The following is a 26,995-nucleotide window of genomic DNA, read 5'->3' on the forward strand; positions in this document are numbered from 1 at the left end:
CCACTCTAAAGACGGAAGGCAAAATCACACAAACTAGGAGTTTCTGATCCCTTTTTTAAAAAAAGAATTCAGTTACTCAAATAGAGAAAAGAGGGGGAAACCCTCCACATGAATATTTCTTATTTTACTACAGTATATCGAAGCGTAAGCATCACACTGCAATTTGCTTGGCCAGAGACAGGAGGCACTGCCGACTCTAGCATGGCGACCTGCAGCATTACATGGTGATGGCCAGGCCAGGCATAGTGGGAGAGCAAGCGGGCAGCACGCTTGGCTGAGTTATGCATGCGCACCCAAGGAGTGGGAGAGCCATGGAGACAGGCAGGAGTAAAGGGGGTGGGGGAAAGCTAAGTGGAAGACAAACAGAGGCAGAAGGGGTGGAGGAACAGACAAGGCAAGCAGGCGAGGAGTGCAAGCAGACCCATAGCAGCCAACATGCACCAATGCCTGGAGGCAGTGGGTCGTTTGGCGAGGGGAGTGAGGGAGTAGGAGTGCCAGGGGGTTGGCACACAAAGCATGCAATGGTAAAGCCCCTAGTAAGAAAAAGGGGGGAAGCAATACAAAGAGGAGAGAGAGGAAGGAAGGTTGTGGTGTTTCAAGCACATGCAATGAAATAAAATGTACTCTTAACTGATGACTATTGAGCTTAAGTCACAAGAAAAGCTGTCCAAATATCTTCATATTTGCCTTCTTTATGTTTCCATCAATACACAGAGAACAAACTAGGGCTAATGTAATCTTGAGTCTCGTTATGTTCAGGAGGCTAATCCTTAGAAAGTCTCAAACTGCAAAAAAGGAGATAGTCTACAGCATATATGGATTTGTAATGACACATTCTAAAGGAGAATCTTCTGTTATATAGAAGTCATTGTGTGCTAAAGGCCTAGGAAACTAAAAGCAAAACTTTTCCACATTGGAAATCTACGTTTTGCTTCAGGCAGGTGTTGGAGAAGTGCTGGAATGTGCAACAATGATCTTGCATCCAACACATTCATGTGGATTATGTGCATGATAGGCAACTCACTGCCGCTTTGAAATGTATTTCTTGTGCAGTCCCGTCAGTGAAAGAGGTGGTAACATTTTCCACAAATGCAGAAGGTACACATGCTTGATACAGTCATCCTTGCACACTCCAAGAGAGAGGTCTAGCATTCTGAATCTTGTTGCTGATAAATAAAGGACACCACACAGGGAATGAAGAATACAAATAGATTTCTGAGTTTTATTACATTATGCAGTAAAGACCCCATCTCCATACATGTTTCATTTCTGGATAGAAGTGGTATAATAATACATGAATCACAGGTGCAGCAGCCTGCCTTGACCCCCAGTTCCCAAGGGGTGGGGGACATGTAACTATCTTACCCCAACTGTATCTGGATACAAACTGCTCATTAAGGATGTTTCATACAGGAAGGGAAATAAAAGTACACTTATCAAATGCATGGATTTTGCCTCAACTGAATTTTACTGAAAACCAAGCCTCTCACTCTTGCAACACATGGCAAAGGGTTCCAGGGTTGGAATGCATTTACTCACAAGCATTAGTAAATATGTAGGCAGTGCACATGACACATCTAGGGTAGGTAATCAAATGAAAGCAAAAGCCTATGTGGAAGACTGCTAATAAGTATCAAGTCACTTCAGTATCAGATATTCTGAGGAAGTCAAACATTTTTCCACATTAGAAAACACTGGAATAATTACTTTCTTCTCCTTGTACTGGGCCTTAATATATATTTGATAGCAACTCTGAAACAAAGGCCTAAGCTCACACTCAGATAAATAGGCTGCATTAACTTTTTTAAAAAGCTTAACTCACTGTTTGAAAGGCTTTTAAAATCCTTAAAAGGGACAAGAGAGGATATGATTTGTCCTCATTTAATGACTTTCAAAGCAAATGAATTAAGTTCCCATAGCCTCACAAGTTCAATTTGGAACTTTAGATTCAAGCAGTGCCTATTCTAACATGACTCCAATAAGTGATAATTATATTATGCACGAATCAAGCAGCAGCCTGTTCTTTGCTAAGGCAAAGCCAAAACGAGCTCCTAAAGGTAATGAAAATTTTAGTTAGCAGGCAAGTAAAACACTGAGGACATATGGAAACAGACTGATTTAAAGTGCCATTTTAATAGCAACTTCTCTCACACCCATAGTTCAAAAGTGCAAGGTAGGTTTAGGAAAACTTGTTGAGAAATTCACAACTGAACACCACCTATTGGAAGTCATACGGAAAAGTAACTTCACACAAATCTTTTTTACAATTTCACTAGAACAAAAAAGAGATTACACTATAGCTTTCCATGTTTGTCCTTAAATCCCCCAATTGAACTGAAACACTAAACATTTACAAGTGTAAATCAAAATATGAAATGAACCAAACAGCCTAAAACTATCTCCACTAGAACTTGACTTTATTGATTTTCTGTCATCAACAATGTAAACGTCTACTTAGATATTCTAATCATTTAAAGGTAAAGATTACATTGGAGTAGCTATCTTTACAAAAGAAACTACAGCAAAATCACAGTAGAATGAATTTTGGAGGAAAAGGCGCGAATTACAAAAAGGAGTGTATACTGCAAGCAGAGGGAGGTGCACATGAAACCAAATGCCTGTTAGATTCGTTACTTTGAAATGCACAGTGAATTTGGGGAAACTGTACATGATAGAATCACACAAAAAAATCACTTTAAAAGGAACAAAAAACCTCCAACGATTTGCATTTGATCAGCCAACACAAAATATTTATTTAAATGTTCAACATTCCCTGTGCTTTTGGAAATTTGGTTTGCAAAAAAAGAAAAGAAATAATGCTTAATTTGGCTGAACAAGGATTGAAATAAAAACATATTGGAAATACATCTAAACAAGAATAAATCAGAAAAGGGAAAGAACTAAAAAAAAAGAAAAGACAAAGGCTCTCTCTTCTCAAAGAGGTTCTTCCAACACAGCTGACATGCAGCTCTTTGCATTTCAGTCCATTTCTGAAGTTCATTCTCATGTAGCATTTTTTCTTATTTTGCACTAACTGGTCAACTCAACCAGCACTGTTGCCAAGCAACAAGAGCGACTCAAGAAACTCAATCTCTCAAATCTTCCTTTGCTGCGATTTCTTCACGGCCCCCCTTTTTTTCGGTTTCGGTATCTCCTGGATTGTTCACAGGGTCAGGTGGAACTGGGTTCCAAATCACTCTGCGGTATGTAGCATTCCCAATTTCCTTTCTGCAGCTATGTTTCCCCCGACACGATTGCAGTTCTTCTGTAGCAGAAAGACAGCCGTGTTGTTCAGGCGGTGAGCTTTCACCCTTGACCCTGGGGGGTTCCAGGCCATTGTGTTTAGCGTATCCCTGAGTGCAGCTACTCTGCAGGACTCACTTCCCAGTGCACCGAGATTGCCTAGGTTTCCTCACATTAAGCCCCAGAAAGGCACCACCACCGACTGTGGTGCTGCTATGGATGCCTGAGGCCGAGTTGATTCTGCTGGATGTCTGACCTTGCTGAACCAGACTGACCTGCTATCTTCCTGTTCATACCCAGGCTGTCCAACCTTCATACAGCTGAGCCAAGTTATCTAGATTAGTTGCTTCCTTAATCACATAGTCAACCTATGAAATCGCAATGTAAAAGAAGTTTGGGTTGTGTTACACATAGAGAACTTCAACACCATCTTTATTAGCAAGTTCACCAGCAAATTCATCCAACATTACTTATTGTTTTAGGAAGATCATGGTTTACTGTAAATATTTATGTTCACAGCAGAGACTACTAACTGTCACAGTGATCAGTTTCAGACAACCAACCATGTTTTGTTGCTAACATGAATGAGCTGGCATAAGCTTCAGGCTTCCACATGTGCAAAGAAAGACAATTTAAGATTGTCATTACTATGCCTGAGCTCCACAAGTGGTGGTTTGTTCAAATCATAGTTTGTTAACAAGTCAGGATATCCAACCAGGATTCTGGTTTGATATTGTGGCCGGTTAATCTTGTTTGAACCAACTACTGCATGCCTAGTTTGGATGCAATGAACTATAGTTACATCATGTAACAATCCACCATTTTTTGAATGCCTAAAACAGGCCAGTAAGTCTCCCTAGGTAAAGAAATGTCAATGACTTATTTCAAGCCAGAAGACAACAATTAAGTGTTTAATGTACAGCCAACCATATGAAGAACACTGATATGGCCTGATCCTGCATGATGATCTTCAAATGGCATGAGTCACGCAAAAAGGAGGCAAGGGGGGCCATCTTAGCTTCCCAAATACTTTAAGTTATGCAAGATAGGAGCTTCAAGGAAACAAGATGCTTGTAAGAATAAATGTTTTCCACTAAGCACCCAGATTTAAAAAAATATTTACCACCCCAAATTAAAATGGTAGAACCATCTGAAGGGAAAAGAATGGCATTTGTTCATAGAATTACCTGTTCAGCAACGGACATTCTCCTGTTGGGATCCAAGTCCCGGCCCTCTAACTTGGCTTTGACACGTTTCCACACACTTACTGCATATGAATTCCGCTCTTGCACAGCTTTAAAAAAAAAACAAATCCATGCAAATCTTAGTATGCATTGTTCATTATAAAACAGAATATTCTAGATAAATTTAATCTTACTATTTACCTTTTCCTGTTTTAGGGTCTCTGATGGCCTTTTTTGGACTAGAGACAACACTCTTTCCAGCGCCTGTAATTGCTCCTGGAGGAGTATCTGCTGATGGTGCAAGGGTTTTCTGGATTAGCTTTCTTGTGTTCTGCGACATGACCTCTGGCTGAGTTTTCTGCCCCGTATTGCTACGGACCGCTATCAAAATATAGTAAGAAAATATTGAAACTGCCATAAAAATGAACAGAACCACACACAAAAACATATAATGGAAAAGACACTGATTTCAGGCCTCCTGCCCACAAAATGACTGGGTTCCCAGGCAAAGCTAAGCTAAAAATCTTGACTTAATACGATTTGCAGGTTCATGGAACAATGTTACAGACACTCTGTTCCCTTCACACAAATGGCTGAACAAGGCAGAGTTCAGCACTGAAAACTATAGATAATGGCTTCGAAATAAGCCAGGATATAAAGGGAGACTCATCATCATCAACAAGAACTCCAGCCTTTAATGTCATCGGCCCAGTCCCATGGAATGCTCTGCCAATAGAGATTCAGCAGCCACCTTCTATTCTGATTTTTAAACACCGGCTGAAAACATCTCTATGTCACCAGGCTTATGCAGGCAACTGAGACAACATCTTTCCACAATAGTTAGTTAATGGATTTCTGATTTTAAATTTCTTTATGGTTTTATTCTGTGTTTATGCTGTAAACCGCTTTGGGGTTGTTGTTTTTAATGAATTGGTTGTTGGTTGTACTGCCTTCAAATCGATTCCGACTTATGGCAACCCTACGAAAAGGGTTTTCATGGTAAGCGATATTCAGAGGAGCTTTACCATTGCCTTCCTCTGAGGCTGAGAGGCAGTGACTGGCCCAAGGTCACCCAGTGAGCTTCATGGCTTTGTGGGGATTCAAACCCTGGTCTCACAGGTCATAGTCCAACACCTTAACCACTACACCACACTGGCTCTCTTTTAATGAATAGTGGTATATAAATATTTTTATAAGTAAATAAATGTAAACTGCTTTATGAGTTCTGCCTGAAAAGTGGTATATAAATGCCTTTAATAAATAAGTCACGGTTTGAAGTGTATTTCTTTCACTTCCAAAATCTGTAAACCACTTTTCATCATTGTATGGTCACAAAATGGTTGCCAGCACAACGCAGTATTTAAAGGAATAAAACACAATTAAAATCATCATAGATTCAACAACAACAACACTGAGTACAAAACAATCCTGTGATCCACAGCAAGCTTAACCAAGTCCAACATAACCTGAGATGAACAAGTGTGTTTTAAATAGGCAACGGAAACTGAAAGACATATCCATCTGTGCCTCTAGGTCCCTATCTCAGAATGATGAAAGTGCTAATGGCAACAAGCAACACTCTTTGGTAAACAGAGTTTAATCAGGTTCTCTGGTAACCCTGTATAACGAGGGGTGGTTTAACTCCCCAACAGCTGTGTCTCTGCAGGAGCAGGAACAAACCTAGTGAGCAGAATGCCCTGCTAGAACAAGAACAATGACTACATCTACATTCAAGCCAAGCGGCAGAGAAACTGGATTCAATGTGTTCCATATTTTACCTGCAGCAAATGTTGGTTGACATGTAGCAGCAGATGTTGGACTTGCGCATTCATTTGGCGTATCCGTGATTAAGGGAGACGCAAAACTCACTAGATTATTGTAGACACTAGGAAAAATAAGGAAATTGATAAATATCCATTTAGACACACATCCTATCTGGAAAACCTGAATAAGAATGTTAGATTATTCAAAGATATTTTGGCACAGTTTGAGGAAGCCAGAAGGTGATTAGACTCTATAGCTGATGTGTTGCAAGATTAGGGGATTCTGTCAGTTTCTGTGCTTCTAATAACTAAAATATCTCCATTAGAGATGTCGTTTTTGAGCCTTGATTTTAGTCAAATATGCATTAGTCAAATAGCCATTTGTAGGGAATAAAGATTTAGACAGCATCTGCTTACCTTTGACTCTGGGTTCTCAGTTCTTTCAGGGTGGGAGTAATTTCCTGCAGCATTTCAATATGTTCCTGACTGCGGACCTGACCCATAGCCTGAACTAATGTAAACAGAACTGTTTGAATATTGTCTTGCCATAATTTATATTCACCCAAGAACTGTCTAACACTATTCTCATAAGGAACATCTTCTCCATCTGCCACAGCTGCTTCTTCATCCTGTAATAAAGTAACATTTATTATGACTTCACTATTAGAAAGCAAACCTTGGAAAAACAAACGTTAGTTCAGTTATATATCCATCTCCTCATAACTTCAGAAATTGTTCAGTGAACATCAAAATGTTTCACCTTCTATTCCCATATTAATGAATACTCTGGGCATTACCTTTGCCATGGCTTTCAGCAGGTGCTTGACATCCCCAAGTTGCCTGTTGTGTCCAGTGAGCACAGTTTTAATACTATCAACCAGATTCTGAATGGTTTCACACACATTTTCTATTTGTTGCTCTCTCTCCATCTGCACAGTCCTCTGGGTAGATGTGTCCTGCGTCAGTTGCTTATGAGCCAAGAGAAGCCATTCTGAGCTACCAATGGGATGATCGAGATTGGTGCCCTAAAACAAAGGAAGTTTTCAAATACTAGTCAAACTATTAACTTCATCTGCAAGTGAGGCCAGATCGCTTCCCCTCTCAGCCATGAAGAGCAGTGGCTTTGAGCAAATTACCACCTACAAGGCTACAGGGTTCTTGAGAAAGCCCAATGTATAGCATCCTGAGCCTCTTGGAATAATGTGGCAAATAAAACCAATAATCACATTTAAAGCCCAACTGCAAGTCACTTGCTGCCAACCCCCAACCCCCCATTAAAACCTAAAACAAGTGCAGCATTTTAAAATATGCATTGTGACTATAATTTGCAATGGGTCAAGTCAGACATCAAGGCAAATAGTGATTAAAAGAAGCTTAGCTATGATTTGGCATGAAGGCTGAATGGTTTGCAATTGGCCAGCAAATCAGAACCAGAAACTATGGTTCAAAGTGGAATTGCAAATCATGGTTTGCAAAAAACTTAGCATGATGTCTGAATTGACGAACAATAGTTATAGCTATTGTTTCACCCCAGAGATCACTATGCCTAGAGATGGGAGTGGAGAGGGGAAAGAAAATGAATCCCATCAAGCAGTAAACAACCATAGTCTGCAAGCTCAAAACCAGGATTTGGCTACTACATTATGATTAGACAACACGGTTTGGCATGTCTGAATTGAGCCAATGACCCAGTTAACACACCAGTCCAACCATGTTTGTTTTTTAATCATGCACTCACTCACTCCCCATTTTCCTCAATTAGGCAAACCATAGGGGGTTTTTTTACACATCCAAATCAGTGAAACTATGGTTTGTGAAAGTCATAATTTCCCAGTTCTCATCTGTAGGGAAACTATGGCTTTCATAAACTATAGTTTGCCCAAACCAGGATATGATAGGGGGAAATCAGAACACTCAAGGGGAAGGGGAAGAATGAGTGATCCCAAGGCTAACAGTCTAACTAGATTTGGCTGTTATATGTAAAAGAAGTCAATGTTTCTGTACAGCACCTCCCCTCTCCCTCTCTCTCTCCCCCTCCCTCTCCCTCTGTGTGTGTGTTTTATACTTACCACTCTGTGAATTAAGCGAAGCTCCAATTCAGAAACCGAGCTGTTAAACTGTGAAGCAAATGAACACATTTGCTGGCAACGTTTGACAAGTTCAAACAAGGCACCATCTAGGTTTAAGGCTTCTGCTGTTCTGGTACGTAAACTTTCAAAATGAATGATGTTGCTACAGAGGAAAGTAACCTGCAAGGCAAGGCACAGGAAACAAAAGGCTCACACACTCAAACACAGCTTAAACTTTATTTAGATTTCTTTTGGGGAAAATGAAAAGCTGACAGAGAAAACTGCCCAATTTTTAAAAATGTACCTGAAAACTCATAACATTTTGCTTAATCATTATCCCTTTAGCCCACTATGACAAACATAATATTTAGAGGTCTGAATCTTGGTTCCATCTTTGCCATGGCAATTTAAATTCAGGATTTAAGCTGCCTTGAATAATGTTCAGATTATCACAATGGGTTGAGAAACTGTGGGCCTGAAATTAAACAGAGCCTAAGCTGACGTGATCTAGAATCACTATAGTCATGTTATATATTACACTATCCAAAAGCTGAAGTTAGACCACAAAATAAGGTCAAAGCCAAATGACTGAGATAATGATGTCAAACAGAAGTGATTAAAATACAAATCCATTTAAAATATCACAAAAACTAAAGTAGATACAATTCTCATACCAAGTTACTATGTTAGTGGCAATATGCACTTCTAGACAGTTATGACACCCAAATACCTAAATAGCAAACACTCCACATATTTTAGGATCTCATTAAGTATTCTCCCCAAAAGAACATAAATGGTCAAAATAGCTCCCCATATATGTCAAATGCTCTTCTGTTTAAGCATGATCCATCTGATAAAAGTTTTTGCTTGATACTGGCTTGCCTATTTCTCTCTTACACACAGAATGTGTTACTGAAAAGCAACCCACACTCATCACATCACATCACTCATAATACCTGGCTGGCTCTCTGACTTTCCTTGAGGACAAGATTTCTTCTTTCAGATATTGTGGCATCAAAATCTTGAAGAACTGGTGCTAATGCTGGATTAGCTCCTCCTGCCCATTTCAAACGCTGCTCAATACTTGCTTCAAGTGCTGCCAGCTTTTCCTGAGATGGTTGGTAGAATGGAAGTCAAACACATTAAATCTTACCCTTTTTGCTTATGCCTGGGGCCTGAGGAGAAATGGTCTCTTAATTATTATTATACTAAAGACAAAGGATCCAACACATTTAATTCTGGGAACCAGCAAAGCAAACTCCTAGTATACACCCCATTTTAATTTTTTTTAAAAGCAGCTAAGATAGCGAGAGTTTCAAATGGTGACAGACAGCACCTTCTGATTATAGGCAGTACCAGTGTGGTGTATGAAGGGTGAAAGGTTTCTACATCTATGCATATTTATTTTTTATTTATTTATTAAATGTATATCCTGCCCTTTCTCCCAGTAGGAGCCCAGGGCGGCATACCCTGCACCACTTGCTGATCCATGGGGCTACAACCCAGGACCACAAAGTTATACAAATTCTAGACACTGTCCAAAACTGGTACCTCAGATACTGGTCTGATACAGTCAATCCAAAATGCTGAATGCCACTTCTGCACTGCACCCCTGCCACACATCTCCACACTGATGCAACTATCAAATCTAGGGTACACTGTATTGGCTCAGACTCTCAGGCATGCCAAGTGACAATCTTCCAAATTGCTTCAACTGTGAGGGCTATAAAAAAATCACATCACTAACCACTATGGATTTTCCACTTCAGAGGAGAGTCTAAAGACTTCATTCTTGTAAAAGATTAATTTGAAACTCTGAGCACGCCCCGCATAATGTAGGATTAAACTATGTTAAAACTGGGAAGAGTTGTATGACTTGCAAAACGAGGCACTTCAAAAAAGCCTTTACCACTCTGCAGTTTCAATATATCACAACAACAGACTGGAGGATCAATATCCCCAAATTATGATGGGCCAGTTACTTTGTTTCTGGGCACTCAAACACTTGAAGTTTTAAACATGCTTTTTCTTTCCACATCTTTCCTCAATAGTCCCCCATGGAACAGTGAAGAAATTTACCTGAACTGCTGCAATTGAAGCTTCAATCTGGCTAAGAGTATGCAGTTTCTTTTTCATACTGGCTAAAATTGCAGACCGAGGTGGAGGAGAGACTGTCATGGCTTGTGGACGATTGATGAGATCTTCATGCTGCCACTTTTGAAAGAGAAAACAGACATTAAGATTTATGATAATGCTGCAGAAATGAAAAGATTGAGAGGTTCAGTGAGATATCGCCCCAAGAAAAACCATACAAGCCTAATCAAAAGGCAGTTGCATACATCAATAATCATGAACATTTACAAAGAACCTGGGACATAAAATGAAATCACTTCTAAATGTACAGCACTGTGCATTAAAATCTCAAGAGGCAACTCAATCTGTGAAAAACTTAGCATTTCTCTCCATAGCTAAAGACTAGTACTTTATTATGCTACAACTGCAGGAAATATTTTGAAATGAACTAGATTTCAAGGTTTACCTGGAACATAGCAATGTGTAGCTGCACTCTCTGAAGGCTCGTCTTACAAGAAGAAATACTGGTCTCAAGTCTCCGCACCAGGTCATGCTTCTTCCATGCAGTATCATATGAACTGGCCAACACTGTTGCTCTGTTCATGACCAGCTGTGAATATTTGCCAATTTGGATATTGTGTTCTACAGCTTTCTTACACAAGTCATCCACTGAGACTTTGCTTTCAGCCCCAAAATCCTTCGCTTCTACTTGAGCAATTATATCCACACCCAGAGCACTAATGAAACTGCACAGTGTAAGTCCCAAGGCTTGATTGGGAAGGCCAATTAAAAGCTGTCGGACAAAGTCAGCTGTGAAGGCTTTGATTGGCTTGGCCATTTGATCTTCACTGAAGCAAGAATTCCGATACAAGGTTTTCACATTGACCATTGGCACAGGTCCATTCATGGTGTTTTGATCTTCAATTGAACTTACACCTTTAAAAAAATGACATAGATGTTAAACAAATACCTAAAAACAATGTTCCTATTAATCAGCAGTCTTGATTGTATCTCTCTTCAAGAGACACTGCCAACATAAACGAACAGCAACAACAAGATTAGAATGGCACTCTGTTAGAGGCAAATGTGTCAAGTCCATGCTGACTGCGATATAAATAAAGACTGCATTTTAACAGGTTAGTTATCAGGTACATGTGTGCATGCACTGATTTAGCTAACAAAATGGCCAGACTGTCACTTACGCACACATACTAGGGCATTCCTACAATCAGCTCCTTTGCCACACGGCAAGATAGTACAAAAGATGACCCCAGAAAATCATTTGTTAAGATCATTCCCAATGTATTTCAAATGTTCCAGGTTCTTTTTTAGGGAGAAAACATAGAAGCAAACATCTAGTCTGTTTCGTTGTCTTCTAAATAATGGCAAAGTAATTCAATAGACCAGTGGCTCCCAAATTCCCCCCCCCCCATGGACCACTTGAACAAGGCTGATGGTCTTGACAGACCACTTCATGCTTTCTCTGCCTGTAGCAATTGTAATGCATTGTACTAAATGCCACATGATTTTTAAATTGCATTTTATTGCTTCTTTTATTGCATTACAATTTGCATTCCATACAATTCAAATTGTAACAAAACATAAATAAAAGCAGCAATAAAAATACAATTTAAATCAATTTAAATATGTAATGCAGACATGCTACAGACCCCCTGAATGAAACTCGCGGACTACTGGTGGCTCACAGTCCAGAGTTTGGGAACCCTTGCAATAGGCAATACATTCAATGATTTGCAGTTGTTTAATAATAGAGCAAGTAAGAAAACAGCACAGAGCAAATATGAAAATTCTGGGTTTGATCTTCACAAAGATGGGAATGTGCAAACATCGAAATAAACTTCCTGCATTTGTTGGTCATCTTCTGCACTTTCATACAACAGTTTTTCACAACAGCGTAACATATACATATGGTACTGCAAGGTGGTTCATTTGGGCAAATGACTGCAATGCTGCTACCATAGTCAATGCATCACAGTTTTAAACCTTGCTGGCATACAGGTCATAAGATGAGAATCTGCTGAACCTAAGATTTTATTTTGATTAACTCAGAGACATACTATTACTTGTAATTTTACTTAAAGACTCAAGGCAGGTAACAACGCTTGAGCTACATAATGGAAAATAAATGACATTGTATGTATTTACCTGAAAGAGTTTTAGAAAAAGTGCCACACAGTCTGAAAAATTCCTTTATGGTCTGCAGTCGTTTTAAAAAGAAAATCTCTTCTAAAACTTGCCGATTGTTATCGTCGTCAAAAAAGTTAGTTTGCGTGCTGCGTGCTTCCCTGATTATGTCAATCTTGCGCCAGGCAACAGGTATTTCCATCTTGTTTAGCTGAAGTAAAATAAGAAAAGTGTTAAGTCACTTGCAAAATATCTTATTTCTAAAGTTAGCTTTAGTAGCAAACCTATACCTTTTCAACTAATAAGCCAAATGCCGTTTCCACTTGAGCAAACATTCCATCAAATGCTACCAATAGCATCTGGCCTGCTGACATTTTCGGTGTTTCATCAACTGAGCCATTTCTTGGTTGAATCAGTTCACCATACTGGGCATGAAGCATCCTAAAGAAAGAAACGAAAAGGGTACTTAGGATTTGAAAATCCAAATAATTTTTTTTTAATAAAACGTACTGGTTTTCGAAATAAAATACATGTTTGTCTCAGAAACTATCAGCAGATATTACAAATCACATAGATAACTGCCCTCTCATCCACCCTTATTTATTTATTTAATTCAACTTTTATACCGCCCATAGCAAGCTCTCTGGGCGGTGTACATCAATAAAAACACTTCACATATTATATAAAAACCACTTAATCATCAAATTACAAATGATATATCAAAAATTGTCTGTTAAAACATTAAATACAAAATACAAATACAAGAATACGAACATGTTAAATATTAAAATATTAAAATATTAAAATGCCAGGGCAAAGAGGAAGGTTTTCACCTGGCGCCGAAAGGATAGTAATGTAGGCACCAGGCGAACCTCGTCAGGAAGGGTGTTCCATAGTTCGGGGGCCACCACCACCGCCTTCCCTCAACTACCCTCCCCCATCCCCCAAGGTGGTACAACAACTTAAAAAACACATCATTTGCTTTTCCTCCTTTCATAGCTGCTGGAACCTATAGTACGTGAGACATGTCAAGGCTGTCTGTAAGATGCTAAACATACGTGTAGTGCTACTCGTTTCAAATACTAGAGTAATGGGGTGGGGAATTTGGTTGAAAGTCAAATTAATTATAAGGACAAATGCTACTCTAGGAGAATCACTCAAATCAAAGAAATGTTGCGCCATTTTATTGACAAAGTTCCGCTTTTCGGCGGAGGTCTGGAAAGTAACCCGCCATATGAGTGGGGCCCTACTGTATGAGATAACTGACTAATCCTTCACGTATTTGCATATGAATAAAACAACAACCCCCTTCATGCCTTACTCGTGTAAAGGGGATCATGCAAGTGCTTCAGAGTGGAGACATGATCACCTGGAAAGAAAAAGCCTATGCAGAAGCAGCTTTTTCCACACAATCAGGCACCCCAAGTTATTAAACAACTTTTGTGGGGAAGGAATGGCTAACTAGACTGAGCACTAGGAGGGTAAACTCTATACATGTCAGTGTTCGAATAGGCCCATGAAACAGAAGTTATTTCACTCTAATGAGCATCCAATCTACAACTGCTTTCTTCAAATATAACTTCATTTGTTTTTCTATATTATATTTTTACTCCATATTTTAAAGCTAACTATTAGAGGGCTGATTCACATGTCCCATTTGTTTTAAACTATGACTTAATTGTGAATCTGTCCCCCACTCCCCATGTGGCTTCCTCCCATGGGTATCGCACATGGCACAAACAAGTTACCATATGACTTGTTGTCTTGGATCCTTGATTATGGTTTGTTTCAAACAAACTCTTACAGTATAAATGCTTTATGTGATACAGTGAATCCAAGGTAAATATACCTTGCGACATCAATACAGTGAGCATGTGTTTCTTCTTCAAGCCCCATTGCTGCATTTCTTAGGTAAGCTTGAAGAGACTCAACCAGAGTTTGCAAAGGAACATCAGTAACTTGTTCAATGAGGTTATCCAGCTCATTAAGCATGCTTTCCAAGGTATATTCTCCTTTCATTAAGCACCTAAGAGCTTCTGGGAAAATGATCTGACGGAAATTTGAATTCAATTCCTGCAAGGAAAAAAATACACATCAAAATAGGAAGACAGCTAGCAGCTACTTTGTTCTGCCATTTGAAAAATCCAACAACAGAGTGCTGGTTAGTAAGGAGAAAAAAAATACTCTGCTTTGAATGTGTGCTCACTTTAAACAATGCATATGTACTCAGGAGTCATTCCCCTATTTATAGTTGGTCTTAACTCCCAAGTAAATGTGCATAGGACTGTAGCTTTATAACACCCATCCAAGTTCTAGAACCTTATGACAATAGAGATAACTCTTAGTTATTTCAGTCATTTTGTTATAGCTTACCACAAAGGGGGTTTGTATATAAGCTATTACAAACACGGTAGATATTTCACCTGAAGTGAGATGTAAACTCCATTAGCTAGGTGAATAGCTTCTGATGCTTCAACTGGATTAGGAATATCTAAATCCTGTGGGACCAGATGACACTGTTTCAGTAACTGCACAAGACACGTAACGTTCCCACTCATGCTACACAGCTCCTCCAAGAACCAGGCTCCATCTCTTGAAGTCAGGTCTACTAGTTGTTCTCCAGCACTAGATGCAGCACCTTCCATCATTAGATTACGTCTAAAAGATGAAGTGAGTTTGTCAATAAATAGAAGTGTGTGCTCCAATTATGCAACTCAAATCTCTTATCGTTTAAAACTAGTTTTAAAAAATTAGTTTTAAGTTCAAGTTCCAGATACAGCATTTTCATGAACTATGGTAAGTAAAATGGATACCTAAGAAATGAAATAAAAATAAGCGTTTGAAAAAACATATTTTTAAAGGAGGGAACAAATATTAAAAAATATTTTGTCAAGTTTTGCAATCATCTCACCTGGTAAGAGTGCACAGAGCTGAGATAATAACACTTGCTAAGCTCAATGAACCCTCTTCCCCATTTTCATGAAGAAAAACTTTAATGCAACGTTCAATTTCTTTTAACTGCTCCTCACACACAGGAACAGTGACTGCTTCTTGCTTCAAACGTTCTACTTGTCGAATAAGCCTGGTGTTTATATCTGCTGCATATCGCTGCAAAGTCATTTCTGTAGTAGTTATGAACTGGCATGTAGCTGGAGGGGGCTGAGGGGCATACTGAATTTCATACCTGAGAAATAATAAAATTATAAACATTAATTTAAGTGTGTATTCTTTTATATGTTCTGTAATGTAAGGCCCGGAAAATGCCTAGAATTAGCTGTGCTCTATCCTTACAGTACAAATGGCACAAAAAAATATTTTACATGACAACACATCCACAAGAAGTGAACTTAGTATGATTTCATTTTAAGAGTTCATTTTTTCCCCCAGAAACTGAACTATCCAAAACTTAAAAGACGATTTAATCCTCCCACCTTCTGGGGGTTCAACCGACAACTTACTTCCGATAAAGATCCTGACAACGTTCTATTGTCATGTTAACAATGAGTTCTTCCATCCAGGTCTTCCACTGCTCAATGCGGTGTTTCTGAAATACTGTTTTGGGATACTGAAGAGCTACAGTGGCATAGTTGTGTAGTTGTTCAAGACATCCACGCAGAACAGATCGCCTCTGCTGCAGAAAAGCACCAACCTCTCCCTCTAGCTGCTCACACTGACTGATCAGGTGTGCTTGTCCAGCATTCTGAAGGAAGGCAGTTGCAGGTACATAACTTGGAGGACCTTTAAATAAATCATGAAGACGACAGCATGTTCAAATTCATATACATTACAGGAGGGAAAATCCTCAGGGATAGTCAACATGGTGCCCTCCAGATGTTTTGGACAACAACTAAAAGAATTGCACTGGTTGCCAATTAGCTACAGGGTTATTTCAATGTTCTGGTGTTGATGTACAAAGCCCTGTACAGCTTGAGACCAGGATACCTAAAACTTCACCTCATCCCATACATCCCCAACCAATCACCGCATTATGCAGGGGAGGACATTCCTCAAATACCATCCTATCAGGAGGCCCATTTTGCATGATGTTGTAATCAGGCCTTTATTATGGCAGCACCTGCCTTTTGGAACTCCCTTCCCATTCAGGCACCTTCTCAGACAAGCACCTTCTCTATACTTTTCAGTTCCTGCTGAAGACATTCCCCTTTCAACAAGCTTTCTAAAATCCTTATCCCAGTTGGTAGTTGTCTTGAATTTGAATCGATCTTAAAGGGGTTTTTTATTTATAATTTTTTAAAAAATTGTTTTTAAATATGCAATAGTTAACTATTTCTTATATATGTAACTGTTTCATATGTTATTTTCCAAATCCCTTCGGAATGTCTCACGGGAAGCAATACATAAGTGAAACAAACAACTTCCATTACCCCCAGCAGGATTGTCAAAGGTCAGAGTTGATGGGAGTGGCAGTCTACAACATCACAAGTGTACCATGCTGGCACCTCTGCTGAAGCTAGAGGACTTTGCACACAGCACAGCCATCGCTTGAGTAAAATACAGTAGGGCCCCAATTTTCGGCACCCCACTTTTCGGCATTCTGCTAATACGGCAGCGATCAGCTGTAGTGTGGTGGCTGGAATACAGTAGGGCCCCACTTTCCTGCGGTTGTCACTTTTCGGCAGGGCCTGGAACGTAACCTGCCATATGAGTGGGGCCCTGCTGTAATCCAACATCCATTGCATTCCAGTTATTGGCACAGCACCATATTCCAGACTTTTGCTGGCAGCAGGCCTTCAAGCTGACTGTAATACTGTAACACAGAAGTATCCTGGACATATCCAAATGATACACCACCCATGGTAAAAAAACAACATCATCATTTTATTGGCCCTCAATCTGTCATAGTAGGGCTAACCGGGGGGGGGGGAGGGGGGCAGGGAGGGAACCATCTAATTTGTTTCATACCAAGATCCATTTGGGTACTAATTTCCTGCAGAAGACTTGCAAGCTGAGTTGCTTCCAAGTTAGTGAAAGCAGCTTGGTAATGTGATATCCACTGCTCAAATTCATTCAATTTCACCTGGATTGCTTCTTGTACAGCTCTTTGCTGAGACTGCAGCTGAGTGTGTTCAGAATACCTGCATTAAAAAAACATGTAGCCACCTTAACGGAGTATGATTCAACTCTAATTTCTAGAGAAACAGATACAGACTTGAATTTCCATACAGCACTTGAATGTCATAGCTAAAGCTAAATTAAAGAGAGAATCTTTATACCTGTGCTGCAATGTGTGAGATGGGTGATCCACCGCTTCTGCTCCTTCCAGGTAGGCACTCTCTTCTAGTAATTTGCCTTGCAATTTCTCAATGTCCGTTAACTGCTCTTGCAAGTTTAAATATTCCCCTAAACTGCCATCTAGCTTAGGAAGCACAGCCAGCATTTCATCTCTGTTCTTGAACCAGTTGACCTGTAGACACACATTGTTTTATTTATGTATATAAAATTTATCTGCTTTTCACTACAAGTACTGCAAAGTAGGGGACAACTGATTATGCTATCAGTAAACTATTAGAGTATTAAAGGAATAAAAGAGTACGTGTCATTTGCCTTCTACATATAGTAGACACATAAACACTTCAGAGCAAAATTAATGTTTTGGATGACAGAGTGGCAAAATGTGGGTCCTCAGCATGGTACTCTTGTGGGTACCATGAAATCCTCAAACAACTGCCTCACAATTTTTTAAACTGAGGTTTACTTGGAGGGGGGCAGAGATGCCTGCTATATGGGGGGGTACCTACTTTTTTGTCTGTTTTATTTATTTTGAGGGGATGTAGGTAATTGGCCTGTTTTGAGAGAGGAGGGTTCTGACTATCACATCTTTTCTTCTGTGAAATGTGTATTTTGGAATGCCCATAAAGTTTCTTAGATTTTCAAATGTGCCCCTGAACCCAAAAAGGAACTTCTGGGCAAAACACATCTGTTAAGCACACACTTTTATTTGGTTTGTCTGAATAGCTAGTGTACATATTTTAGAGTATAAACTGCTTCAGGAAGAAGGAAAAGTGTCTGAAATACTGTAATCTAAAAACCTATTTACACTGGCAACAGACTTTGCATTTTACTCCTAGAATCTAAAATAATAATGCATTTAAGACTGTCAAATGTAAAAGGAATTTGAAAGGCTTGAACATACCTTTATTTCAGCTACTCTGGAAGAGAAGAGGCTACGCGTGATGTCTCTTTCCATCTCTCGCTTGCTTTGCTTGTTCTCAGCTTGCTGTCCACCTCCACCATACACTGCTCCAGCAAACCCTGTTTCCCCCCCTGCAGTCCAGTCCACAAGTGGGTCATAGACAAAAGCTTCCAGTAGTGTCAGTAGGGTCTCTCGGCCTCTCCGCATGATGTGCAGAACCTATATTTAAAGTGTTTTAGATGTATCATTTCATGTATGCACTTACAGTTAGCTGCCAAGACCAAATCAATTTTTGCCTGACCTCTGAAGGCATTCCGTGCCAAGGCCAGGCAGGCCTCCATGGGGAGGGCATCCCACAGTTAATGTCACTTCCAAAAAGGCCCCATGCAAAATTCACAGGGATGTACGTCTTCTTTAAAAGCCAATATCCCATAGCCTACCTGTTCACAAGAAAGCCTGAAAACCCCTTCCACTCCTGTTACTCCAAATGCTGTTTCAATATTTTGTGTCATCCGGAATGGAACTTTCTCTGGCACTCGAAGGCTTTTCCCTTTCTCAAAGCAAACATTATAATCTATGTGAACAACTTCTCCAGTAGTCATATCTATAAGAACGTTATCCAGATGTCTGTCTCCAAGACCGATTATGTAGCCAACCATGGACATAACTGCAGTGGACCTTGCATAAGACTTGGAGAAAAAAGTTTCATAGTCATAAATCAACTTTCTTACCATTTAAAATATATTCCCAATATAAAGCCACTAAATGTGTTTTGTCAGTGCCAGTGCTGAGTAACTGATAAACCTCATGCTCCTTTATTCACACTAAGGCCAGTCATGCTCAAGGAGGAGCACAGCAAAGAATGAGCATGCATACATTCCTGCTTCTACTGTTTGACTAACGAATGAGTCAGAGGAAGTTGAGCAGGCATAGGGAACCTGTTGCTCTCCAGATGTTACTGGACTACAACTCCCATCATCCCCAGTCCATTGGCCATAGTGACTGGGGCTGATGAGTTAAGAATCCAACAACATCTGGAGGGTATGTTTCATGTCTAAAGCAAAGGATGTACATATTTATACATGTGATCCTCCCCAAACAGTCTCTCTCCTCACCACCACCCCAAGACTGCTAGCTAGTGGAAAAGTACAGCTGCTGAACTTATTTCTGAAATTAATTGGCATCCAGAGCAGTAATGCAAGATGATTATGCTCTTTGAGGTTGTAGTATTCTGAAACAAGGGAAACTCTTTTAGAAAAGCCACTCAGGACTTTTAAAACAATTTGGCAAATCAAGATAGAAAGAATGATGTGCATGTACATACTGCAAGAAGACAGTGGACTACACTTATTCAAAATGTGATATTATATTACTAAATGTCTCAATCTACCTGTGTAACTCTCCACCATTCATCAGGCGTGGTGCATGACGACCAAAGTTCTTTAGCAAGAAGATTGGGTGGTGTTACTTCCATTAATTCTTCTAAAACAGACTTCATTACATTCAGAGGCCAGTCTCGACGGGAAACATCCAAGCTAAGCCCAACTGCCTTCAGAGCTGGTCCAATTTTACTGTAGTACAATTCACTTGGTCTTGGTACTATTCCAGGATTTTGAGGAGCCTGGTACGAATCCTGGGCCTAAAAGACAGTCCATTACATGTCATCTGCACACTCCAACTAATGTTGAAAAAAAATTTCAATATATTTTGGATCAGAATTATGCCATATATTTAAACCCTCACTGGACAATGGTTTGCAACATATAACCAATTTGGTTTGCATTTAATATGTAGATTGTTCCTTCACTACTGACCCTTTTACTGTTTGTATTCCAAACCAAACCAATTTGAGCAGAACCAGCCTGAGTATTTTCGGGGGGGGGGGAATGCCTCATGCTGCTTTCCGATTTCCCACTCTGCTTTTCAAAATTCCATGTTGCGTTAAGTGCTGTTTCTCCAACTATCACCTCCCATTGCTGATATATCTGTGCTGCAAATGGACAGCATGACAGAAGGCAGAACTCTTACGGCCTCTAGGCTCTGGTATTTATTTATTTATTTATTTATCTAATACACCATCCCTTTCCTGCTCTAAGAACATGTGCTCTCCTAAACCCTGCTCAACTTTGGGCAGTGCAGAGATTAGTGAAGGCAGCACTGGAATGAGGACCAATGCATCCTGAGGGCCAAAAGGCCATGTAGAAGCTCTGCATCTCTCAACTCAGTATGGCTTTCTGCATCCAGTCACTGAGGCAGAAGAAAGAATGGGAGGTCTCCCCTACTCCAGCCTCAGCCAAGTCTTTCTTCAAAGAGCACCTCAGGGTCTAGACCAGTGGATGGGCCTGCATAACCTAAGAGACACTGCACAAAGCAGGTCTGAACTCGTCCATACAACACTCACAGGCATATGAGTTTCTACTACCTACTGTCACAGCAGAGCACAAATCACTGACATTCTCAGCCCAATACATTCAGTCTCCAAATTACACTTCTGCAGGCTGAGGACAGTCACAAGAAAAGAGCACACACAAAGGTTCATTATTATAATCACATGTTCTTACTACTTGACTTCTGCACCTCAAATTAACTTTAAAATAACCCTTACATGGTACCATATTTCAGCATACACTTCCAATTTTAATCAGAACTTTGATTAGTAAATATAATTCTTTCAAGATAATATAAAATTACAGAGTTTAATTCCCAACTGGTGTCAGTATATATAACGTAGTTATTACCTTTTGTGCTAGTAAAGCAGCTTCTCGCTGTTGCCACCTTTTATAAAGTCCAAATAAAGGAGTGGCTCCATCCACCCATTGAATTAGGCCTGATCTTGTTCCCAGTGGTGTAACGGAGTAATGCCTGGCATGGAAACGGGGTGTCTCTTGACAATTTATTGTAGCAAACATTGTATTAACAATGGATAAGAACTGCATGATCCGTTCATCAAGATGTAGATCCTCCAGCCCTACATGGAAAAGTACACACACAGAGAGCAGACAGGACATCATGTAACTAGAAAGATATCCAGTGATATCCTCCATTTAAAAAAAGTCCTGCTTTGGGCCATGAGAAGTTAACAAAGTTATTATTTTATTTATTAAATCTGTATCCCACCCTTCCTCCCAAAAATGAGTTCTTACCTTTGAAAAGGTATGGGTAGTTTTTCCCATCTGAGCCCAGAAAAAGGAGCTTCTTGGGCTTGGTTTTTGTAGGCAGAATTGTTATGGTACTTCCCACGCTATGAATTGTTACAGTGTCTCTAGCAGACACCTCTCCAGGGAGAGCTATTTCAGTGTTGGTCATGGCAGCCAACCAGGGGCTGATTTCCTCTAAGCGCAGAATGTAACTAGCCCGCTTCTGGGCTCTCTGCTGAAGACTGAGCATTACCTATTTTTAAAAAAGAAAGACACAAGGTTAAAGAAGATGAGGTCCTGACCCTTACATGGTTTTAGTCTGTCAATATACTAATTTTAAAGGAATTCAAAAAACAGACGTCCCCAAAAGTGTCTGTTTAATTTTATGGGCTACCTTTTTGGGACAGAAGGCTGTATTGCCCCCACGGAAAGCTGTTATGGCAGACCCACACACAATCACAGGTGCATAGCCTTCCCGCTGCTTCTCAACTGATCCATGTAGATCAGCTGAGAAGGAAGGGGAAGGTTATCTTTATCTCTACATAGTGCTGGGCTGGACTTAGCAGAACCTCCCACCCAGACCCTTGAGGGAGATAAAAAATTGTCCCCTCCCTCCTCTTCAGATGACTGTTCTGATGAGGAGGGAGGGAGGGGGGAATTTTCATCTCCTTCACAGCACTGTGTTGTCTCCATGCTGTCCTGTACTGCAATGGTGCAGGCAAGTGCTCGCCTGACCTGGCCCACCAAACCTTCCCTGGTGGAATGCCAGCTCCTGGCCAATTAATCTGTCAGCAGCTGGCATGCCATCTCTGGGGGAGGGAGAAGCCTACAGAATCAAGTGGCAATGGCACAGTTTGCAAATGTGCCCATGGGCCATAAAAATGGGCACCCTCCAGTGTAGTGCATTTGAAAAGAGGGATATTTCTAGTCCATTATTCTATTGCTTTTTCTAAATTCTCTACAACCTAAGGTTTGATGCTAACCACAAAAACATTAGAAGACAGAACGAATGCTTCAATATTTTGAATTACAATAGCAGCAGCAGCAGCAGCAGCATTTCTGTTATTTTGCTCATGTGTAGCAGACAAAAACACTCCAAGTTAATGTATCCTTGGCAAGGGAGAAATACGATACCTCTTTAAAAGGAATCCAACTGCTTCCAGGCTTTGCGGGATTAGATGGATTCTTCAGTTTTTCTAGGGCATTTTCAATTGCATCTCCATAGTTGTCCTGAAACCACTTCTCATGTGGTGTTTCAGCAGGAGCTGCAGTGATGCTCCTCACATGTTCCAAAGCAAATACAATAGGCTTCATTAGGGCTGTGTGCTTTTCACGCATGATGGCAATTTTCTCCTCCCTAGAACAAAAAAATAGAGGGTTTGGGGAAAATATTGCTTGCATTTCAAGTATGCTGACATTTCTAAATACTGCTATAAAAATGTTGCCTAAAGAATTACAGACTTAGGCTGCAATCCAATACACACTTCCCTGGGATTAAGTCCCATTGAACCCACAGAGCTTGCTTCTGAGTAGACATGTACTGCAGCCTAAGCTCTTTTTCAGAATTCACTTCAATTTACCTTTAAGTGACTTTTAAAAATTATTATTATTATTGGGGAAATGTGCCCTTTCAAGGAAACTCAAGTCCCCTACCTTCCTGCTTTTAAAGCAAGAGTATTTTAAAATATTTCTAAACAAGTTGGTACCTGGAGAAGAAAGGAAATCTTACTATGATTACCAATTTACTCCCATCTCTCCAAGTCATATTCTGTAAGGGAACTCTAGAACTGGCACTATAATGTGTTCTGCCTCTGAAGTTCCCCGACACCTGGAACAGTGAGAACTATTATATTAACTATACGTCCAAAGATCCCCTTCACTCAATGGCCCTAGCTCAGTGGTGCAGCATTTGCTTTGCATGCAGGAGGTTCCAGGTTCAGTCCCCAGAATCTCCAGGTAGGGCTGGAAGAGAACCCTGTCTGAAATCCTGGAGAGCTGCTGCCAATCAGTGAAGACGTTACTGAGCTAGATGGACCAGTGGTCTGACTTGGCAGTTCTCTATGTTCTGCAGCAGAAATCTTCAGTGGGGGCACCGTTTACTCCCTTTGTGGCAGTTTAGTATCATAGAGCTGAATGAGCATTGTAGGACCATTTTCATGCAGTAATTATTCTTCAGAGTGCAAAATTAGGGCACTTGCCATTAAAAAGTAGTGCCATTAAAGCAGCACCATTATTTCCAATGAGGAAACAATTCCCATGTGCAACACATCCACATGCAATTTGATTAAAACTTACTTGCGTAGAGTGTTGTTGTTCTGGACTCTCTTTACTTCATCTTCCAGTTGCTGTATCCGTCTAAGAACATACATGTGCTGTTGCAAAAGCACTCCCAGCCAAAGTTCATCCCAAAGAACAGTAACTCTGCGCAACTCTGCTACAAGCATCTGGACCTGGATTGACAGCAAAAATATTTGTGTAATTTTAAAAAATGTCTCAAGTGCAATTCTGTAAGTAAATATAATGGATTCCCTTCTGCGTTAAGTAAACACATGAAGTACTTAGCTGTGTGTCCTTTGATTGCAAACACAAATAGCACAAAATAAGACTGAATTGCAGGCCCCAACTATACCTGCAACACCATTGTTGGATTTGCAGTCGACAGCTTCTCTACAATCTTGCTGTAGCAGTCTTGCATCATTGCCTGGTCTTCATTTAGGCCCATTTTTGGCTCATCCTTTATGCTCTCTTGAGAAGCAGGGGGGCTTCCCTCATCACACTCACTACCCAGCAATTCTTCACCTTGAATGTTGCCCAAAAAGGTAGGTATCGCTGAGGGGAATTTGCTCCCTGTATTTTAAAGAGAAAATACATTAGGTCAAAATTCAAAGGCCAGACAGATGCTACCAAGCATTATGACAATTTGCTTTTGACTATAAACACTGACTAATTATGCAATTCATCGGTATATGACTTTGTCTGAAGAATGGCATGGTGCGTTCATGCAACATGAAACTCTCAAAATGATGCAAGCCTCTGTAGGCCACACCAGTCACACCCCGCTGCATGACAGACAGATAAGCTACACTGAATGGAGTCTGGCAATTCTAGATTTTGTGAAACCAGTTCATCTGTCAAAGTTTAAACCCAGGTATGGGCCAGGCATCAGTAAAATTGCACATCCATGACTAAAGTAGCTCACCTGCAGCTACTAGAAATTCTAATCTGTAAAATGTTAAAGAAAGGTAAAGGTAATACTTAGCCATACTTTAACTTAAAGCTTAACAGGAGCTTTTGACAATATATTTCACATGTGGGCCCTGCAACAAAATGTTGCAGTGTGACTCCTGTTCACTGATCTAGTCAGCCACCATGCCTTTCTCCATGGTACTCCATTCTATTCCCCCATCCACACAATTATCTACCCCCCCCCAGTTACTCAGTTTCATGGCATGCCAAGTCTTCATTGAGCTATTTTAGGGGTCACCCCTTCCCCTTAGGAACATTCTGACTAATTTTCTTTTTGTACTTCTACAAACCTTGGGGCTCCCCTGAGCATGCCAACACCTCCCTCTTGTTTGTAAGTTTTACCGTTTATTTGTACATAAGCAACAGCACTCACACCTGAACACTGAAACAAAAGAAATGGTGGTGATAATTTATTTATTATTAAGTTTCCTGTAATTCTTCTGTGATTTCTCTGTGGCTGTTCCTGAGGGTTGGAGGACCTTCTGAAATGGCATCTTACATGGAGGACAAACATACATAAGGACAAACATAAGAGCCAATGTGATGTAGTGGTTAGTGCCAGACCGGGACCTGGGCGACAAGGGTTCAAATCCCCACTCAGCCACGAAGCTCACTGCACCAGTGCACTTGCACCAGTCACTGTCCCTTTGCCTAATTACCTCACAGGGTTATTGTGAAGATAACATTGGAAAGGGGAGAACCATCTCTGTACACCACCTTAAGCTCTTGGAGGAAAGGTGGGATATAAATGTAATAATAAAATATGTAAGTAAATAAACCAGGGACCCCAGCCTTGGACAAGCAGAAGTGCTCACACACACTCCCCTGCTGCCTCCAAGCCAATGTACCCTGATGAAGTTAAAGATGTATGATATAACCAACTCATGCCAACATCCCTCTGTATACATGGACCAGATTCATCCTAGCAGGTGCTAGCAATAAAACAACGTGTGGGATAGTGGCACACATAAAATATTTGTCAGCAACATGATTTACATCATGAACAAAGTAGACATACTGATAAGAAATAAATAGGGACTAGACTGAACCATGAAACACTTCAAAGTATGCCTATCAAAACATACCTGAAGCTTGAGATTCGCTGCTAAGTGAAATAGTGCCCACAATTGCAGGGTACAATATAAGATGAGGAGAATCTTGTGCTACCCGACAAAGGAGGTTGCAAATACTCTGACGAACATATACTTCAGGGTGATTCAGACGTGAAAAGAGTTGAGGAATAATACCTTTATGAAGATAAAAGTGGATGGTGCACAGAATTAAGCTGACCACTGAACACAATTGTCATTTTAACATTATTTTATTCAGATTTTAAGTAACTGAAACAAATATTATCCCTTGACAGTACAAGAAATAGACCTTAACTCTCTACTCAAGGGCCAAAATGCTCATGTATTTACTCACTATCTGAAGTTTCTGCTACAAATCAGTGGTTTAGTCAAACACCTGCAGCAAGAGTTCTACTCAACCAACGGGGCTTCCTTGTCTTAACCTTTCCACTGCAGCCCCTTGCACCTCCTGAACAGATATTCTAGAGAATCAGAGGAATGGTGAGTGACGTAGAATAGGAGTGATGCTTTGGGGAGGAACAAAAAAACCCAATGAACCTCATTGTAAAAGGAGCTCCCTGAATCCAAAACAATGTAACCAGGGTTCTAGTCTTGCAAACAACAGCCTACATAGCATGGAGGCTGGGATACTGCTTCAACAGCCTACCATGCCATGCTACGGTCTACCATTATTTACTCATTTATTTAACTTATGGCATTTTTTAAAGTTGCAAAGATATATACAGATACTCTATTCCTACATTGTGACACCAAGAATAAGTTATATTATAACTGCCAAAGAAAATGTTCAACATCTGTGTTTTACCAAATCTGTTGTTGTTGTTATGTGCCTTCAAGTAAATTACGACTTATGACGACCCTATGAATCAGTGACCTCCAAGAGCATCTGT

At 40.2% G+C, this 26,995-nt stretch overlaps 1 protein-coding gene across 1 annotated transcript in view; it reads right to left on the bottom strand.

The window, feature by feature from the left end:
- Positions 1-1,195: 1,195 nt before the first annotated feature.
- The window catches only part of SMG1 (SMG1 nonsense mediated mRNA decay associated PI3K related kinase), a 90,426-nt gene continuing 64,626 nt past the window's right edge, over positions 1,196-26,995 (bottom strand). Inside the window, exons 36-62 of the mRNA XM_061599121.1 lie at positions 26,100-26,261; positions 24,398-24,615; positions 24,064-24,218; positions 22,903-23,125; positions 21,775-22,021; positions 21,370-21,599; positions 20,022-20,270; positions 19,072-19,320; positions 18,632-18,850; positions 17,712-17,902; positions 17,401-17,573; positions 15,936-16,215; positions 15,389-15,661; positions 14,901-15,135; positions 14,327-14,550; positions 12,768-12,918; positions 12,499-12,688; positions 10,799-11,268; positions 10,339-10,473; positions 9,216-9,368; positions 8,260-8,439; positions 6,988-7,215; positions 6,608-6,819; positions 6,206-6,312; positions 4,629-4,808; positions 4,431-4,537; positions 1,196-3,611 (exon numbers count right to left, since the gene is read on the bottom strand). Of these exons, the coding sequence (XP_061455105.1) occupies positions 3,534-3,611; positions 4,431-4,537; positions 4,629-4,808; positions 6,206-6,312; positions 6,608-6,819; positions 6,988-7,215; positions 8,260-8,439; positions 9,216-9,368; positions 10,339-10,473; positions 10,799-11,268; positions 12,499-12,688; positions 12,768-12,918; positions 14,327-14,550; positions 14,901-15,135; positions 15,389-15,661; positions 15,936-16,215; positions 17,401-17,573; positions 17,712-17,902; positions 18,632-18,850; positions 19,072-19,320; positions 20,022-20,270; positions 21,370-21,599; positions 21,775-22,021; positions 22,903-23,125; positions 24,064-24,218; positions 24,398-24,615; positions 26,100-26,261 (5,519 nt within the window). The 3' untranslated portion in view covers positions 1,196-3,533. The remainder of the gene's footprint in view (positions 3,612-4,430; positions 4,538-4,628; positions 4,809-6,205; positions 6,313-6,607; positions 6,820-6,987; positions 7,216-8,259; positions 8,440-9,215; positions 9,369-10,338; positions 10,474-10,798; positions 11,269-12,498; positions 12,689-12,767; positions 12,919-14,326; positions 14,551-14,900; positions 15,136-15,388; positions 15,662-15,935; positions 16,216-17,400; positions 17,574-17,711; positions 17,903-18,631; positions 18,851-19,071; positions 19,321-20,021; positions 20,271-21,369; positions 21,600-21,774; positions 22,022-22,902; positions 23,126-24,063; positions 24,219-24,397; positions 24,616-26,099; positions 26,262-26,995) is intronic.

Source organism: Rhineura floridana, chromosome 17 (genome assembly GCF_030035675.1).
Source record: "Rhineura floridana isolate rRhiFlo1 chromosome 17, rRhiFlo1.hap2, whole genome shotgun sequence".
NCBI classification, from domain to species: domain Eukaryota; kingdom Metazoa; phylum Chordata; class Lepidosauria; order Squamata; family Rhineuridae; genus Rhineura; species Rhineura floridana.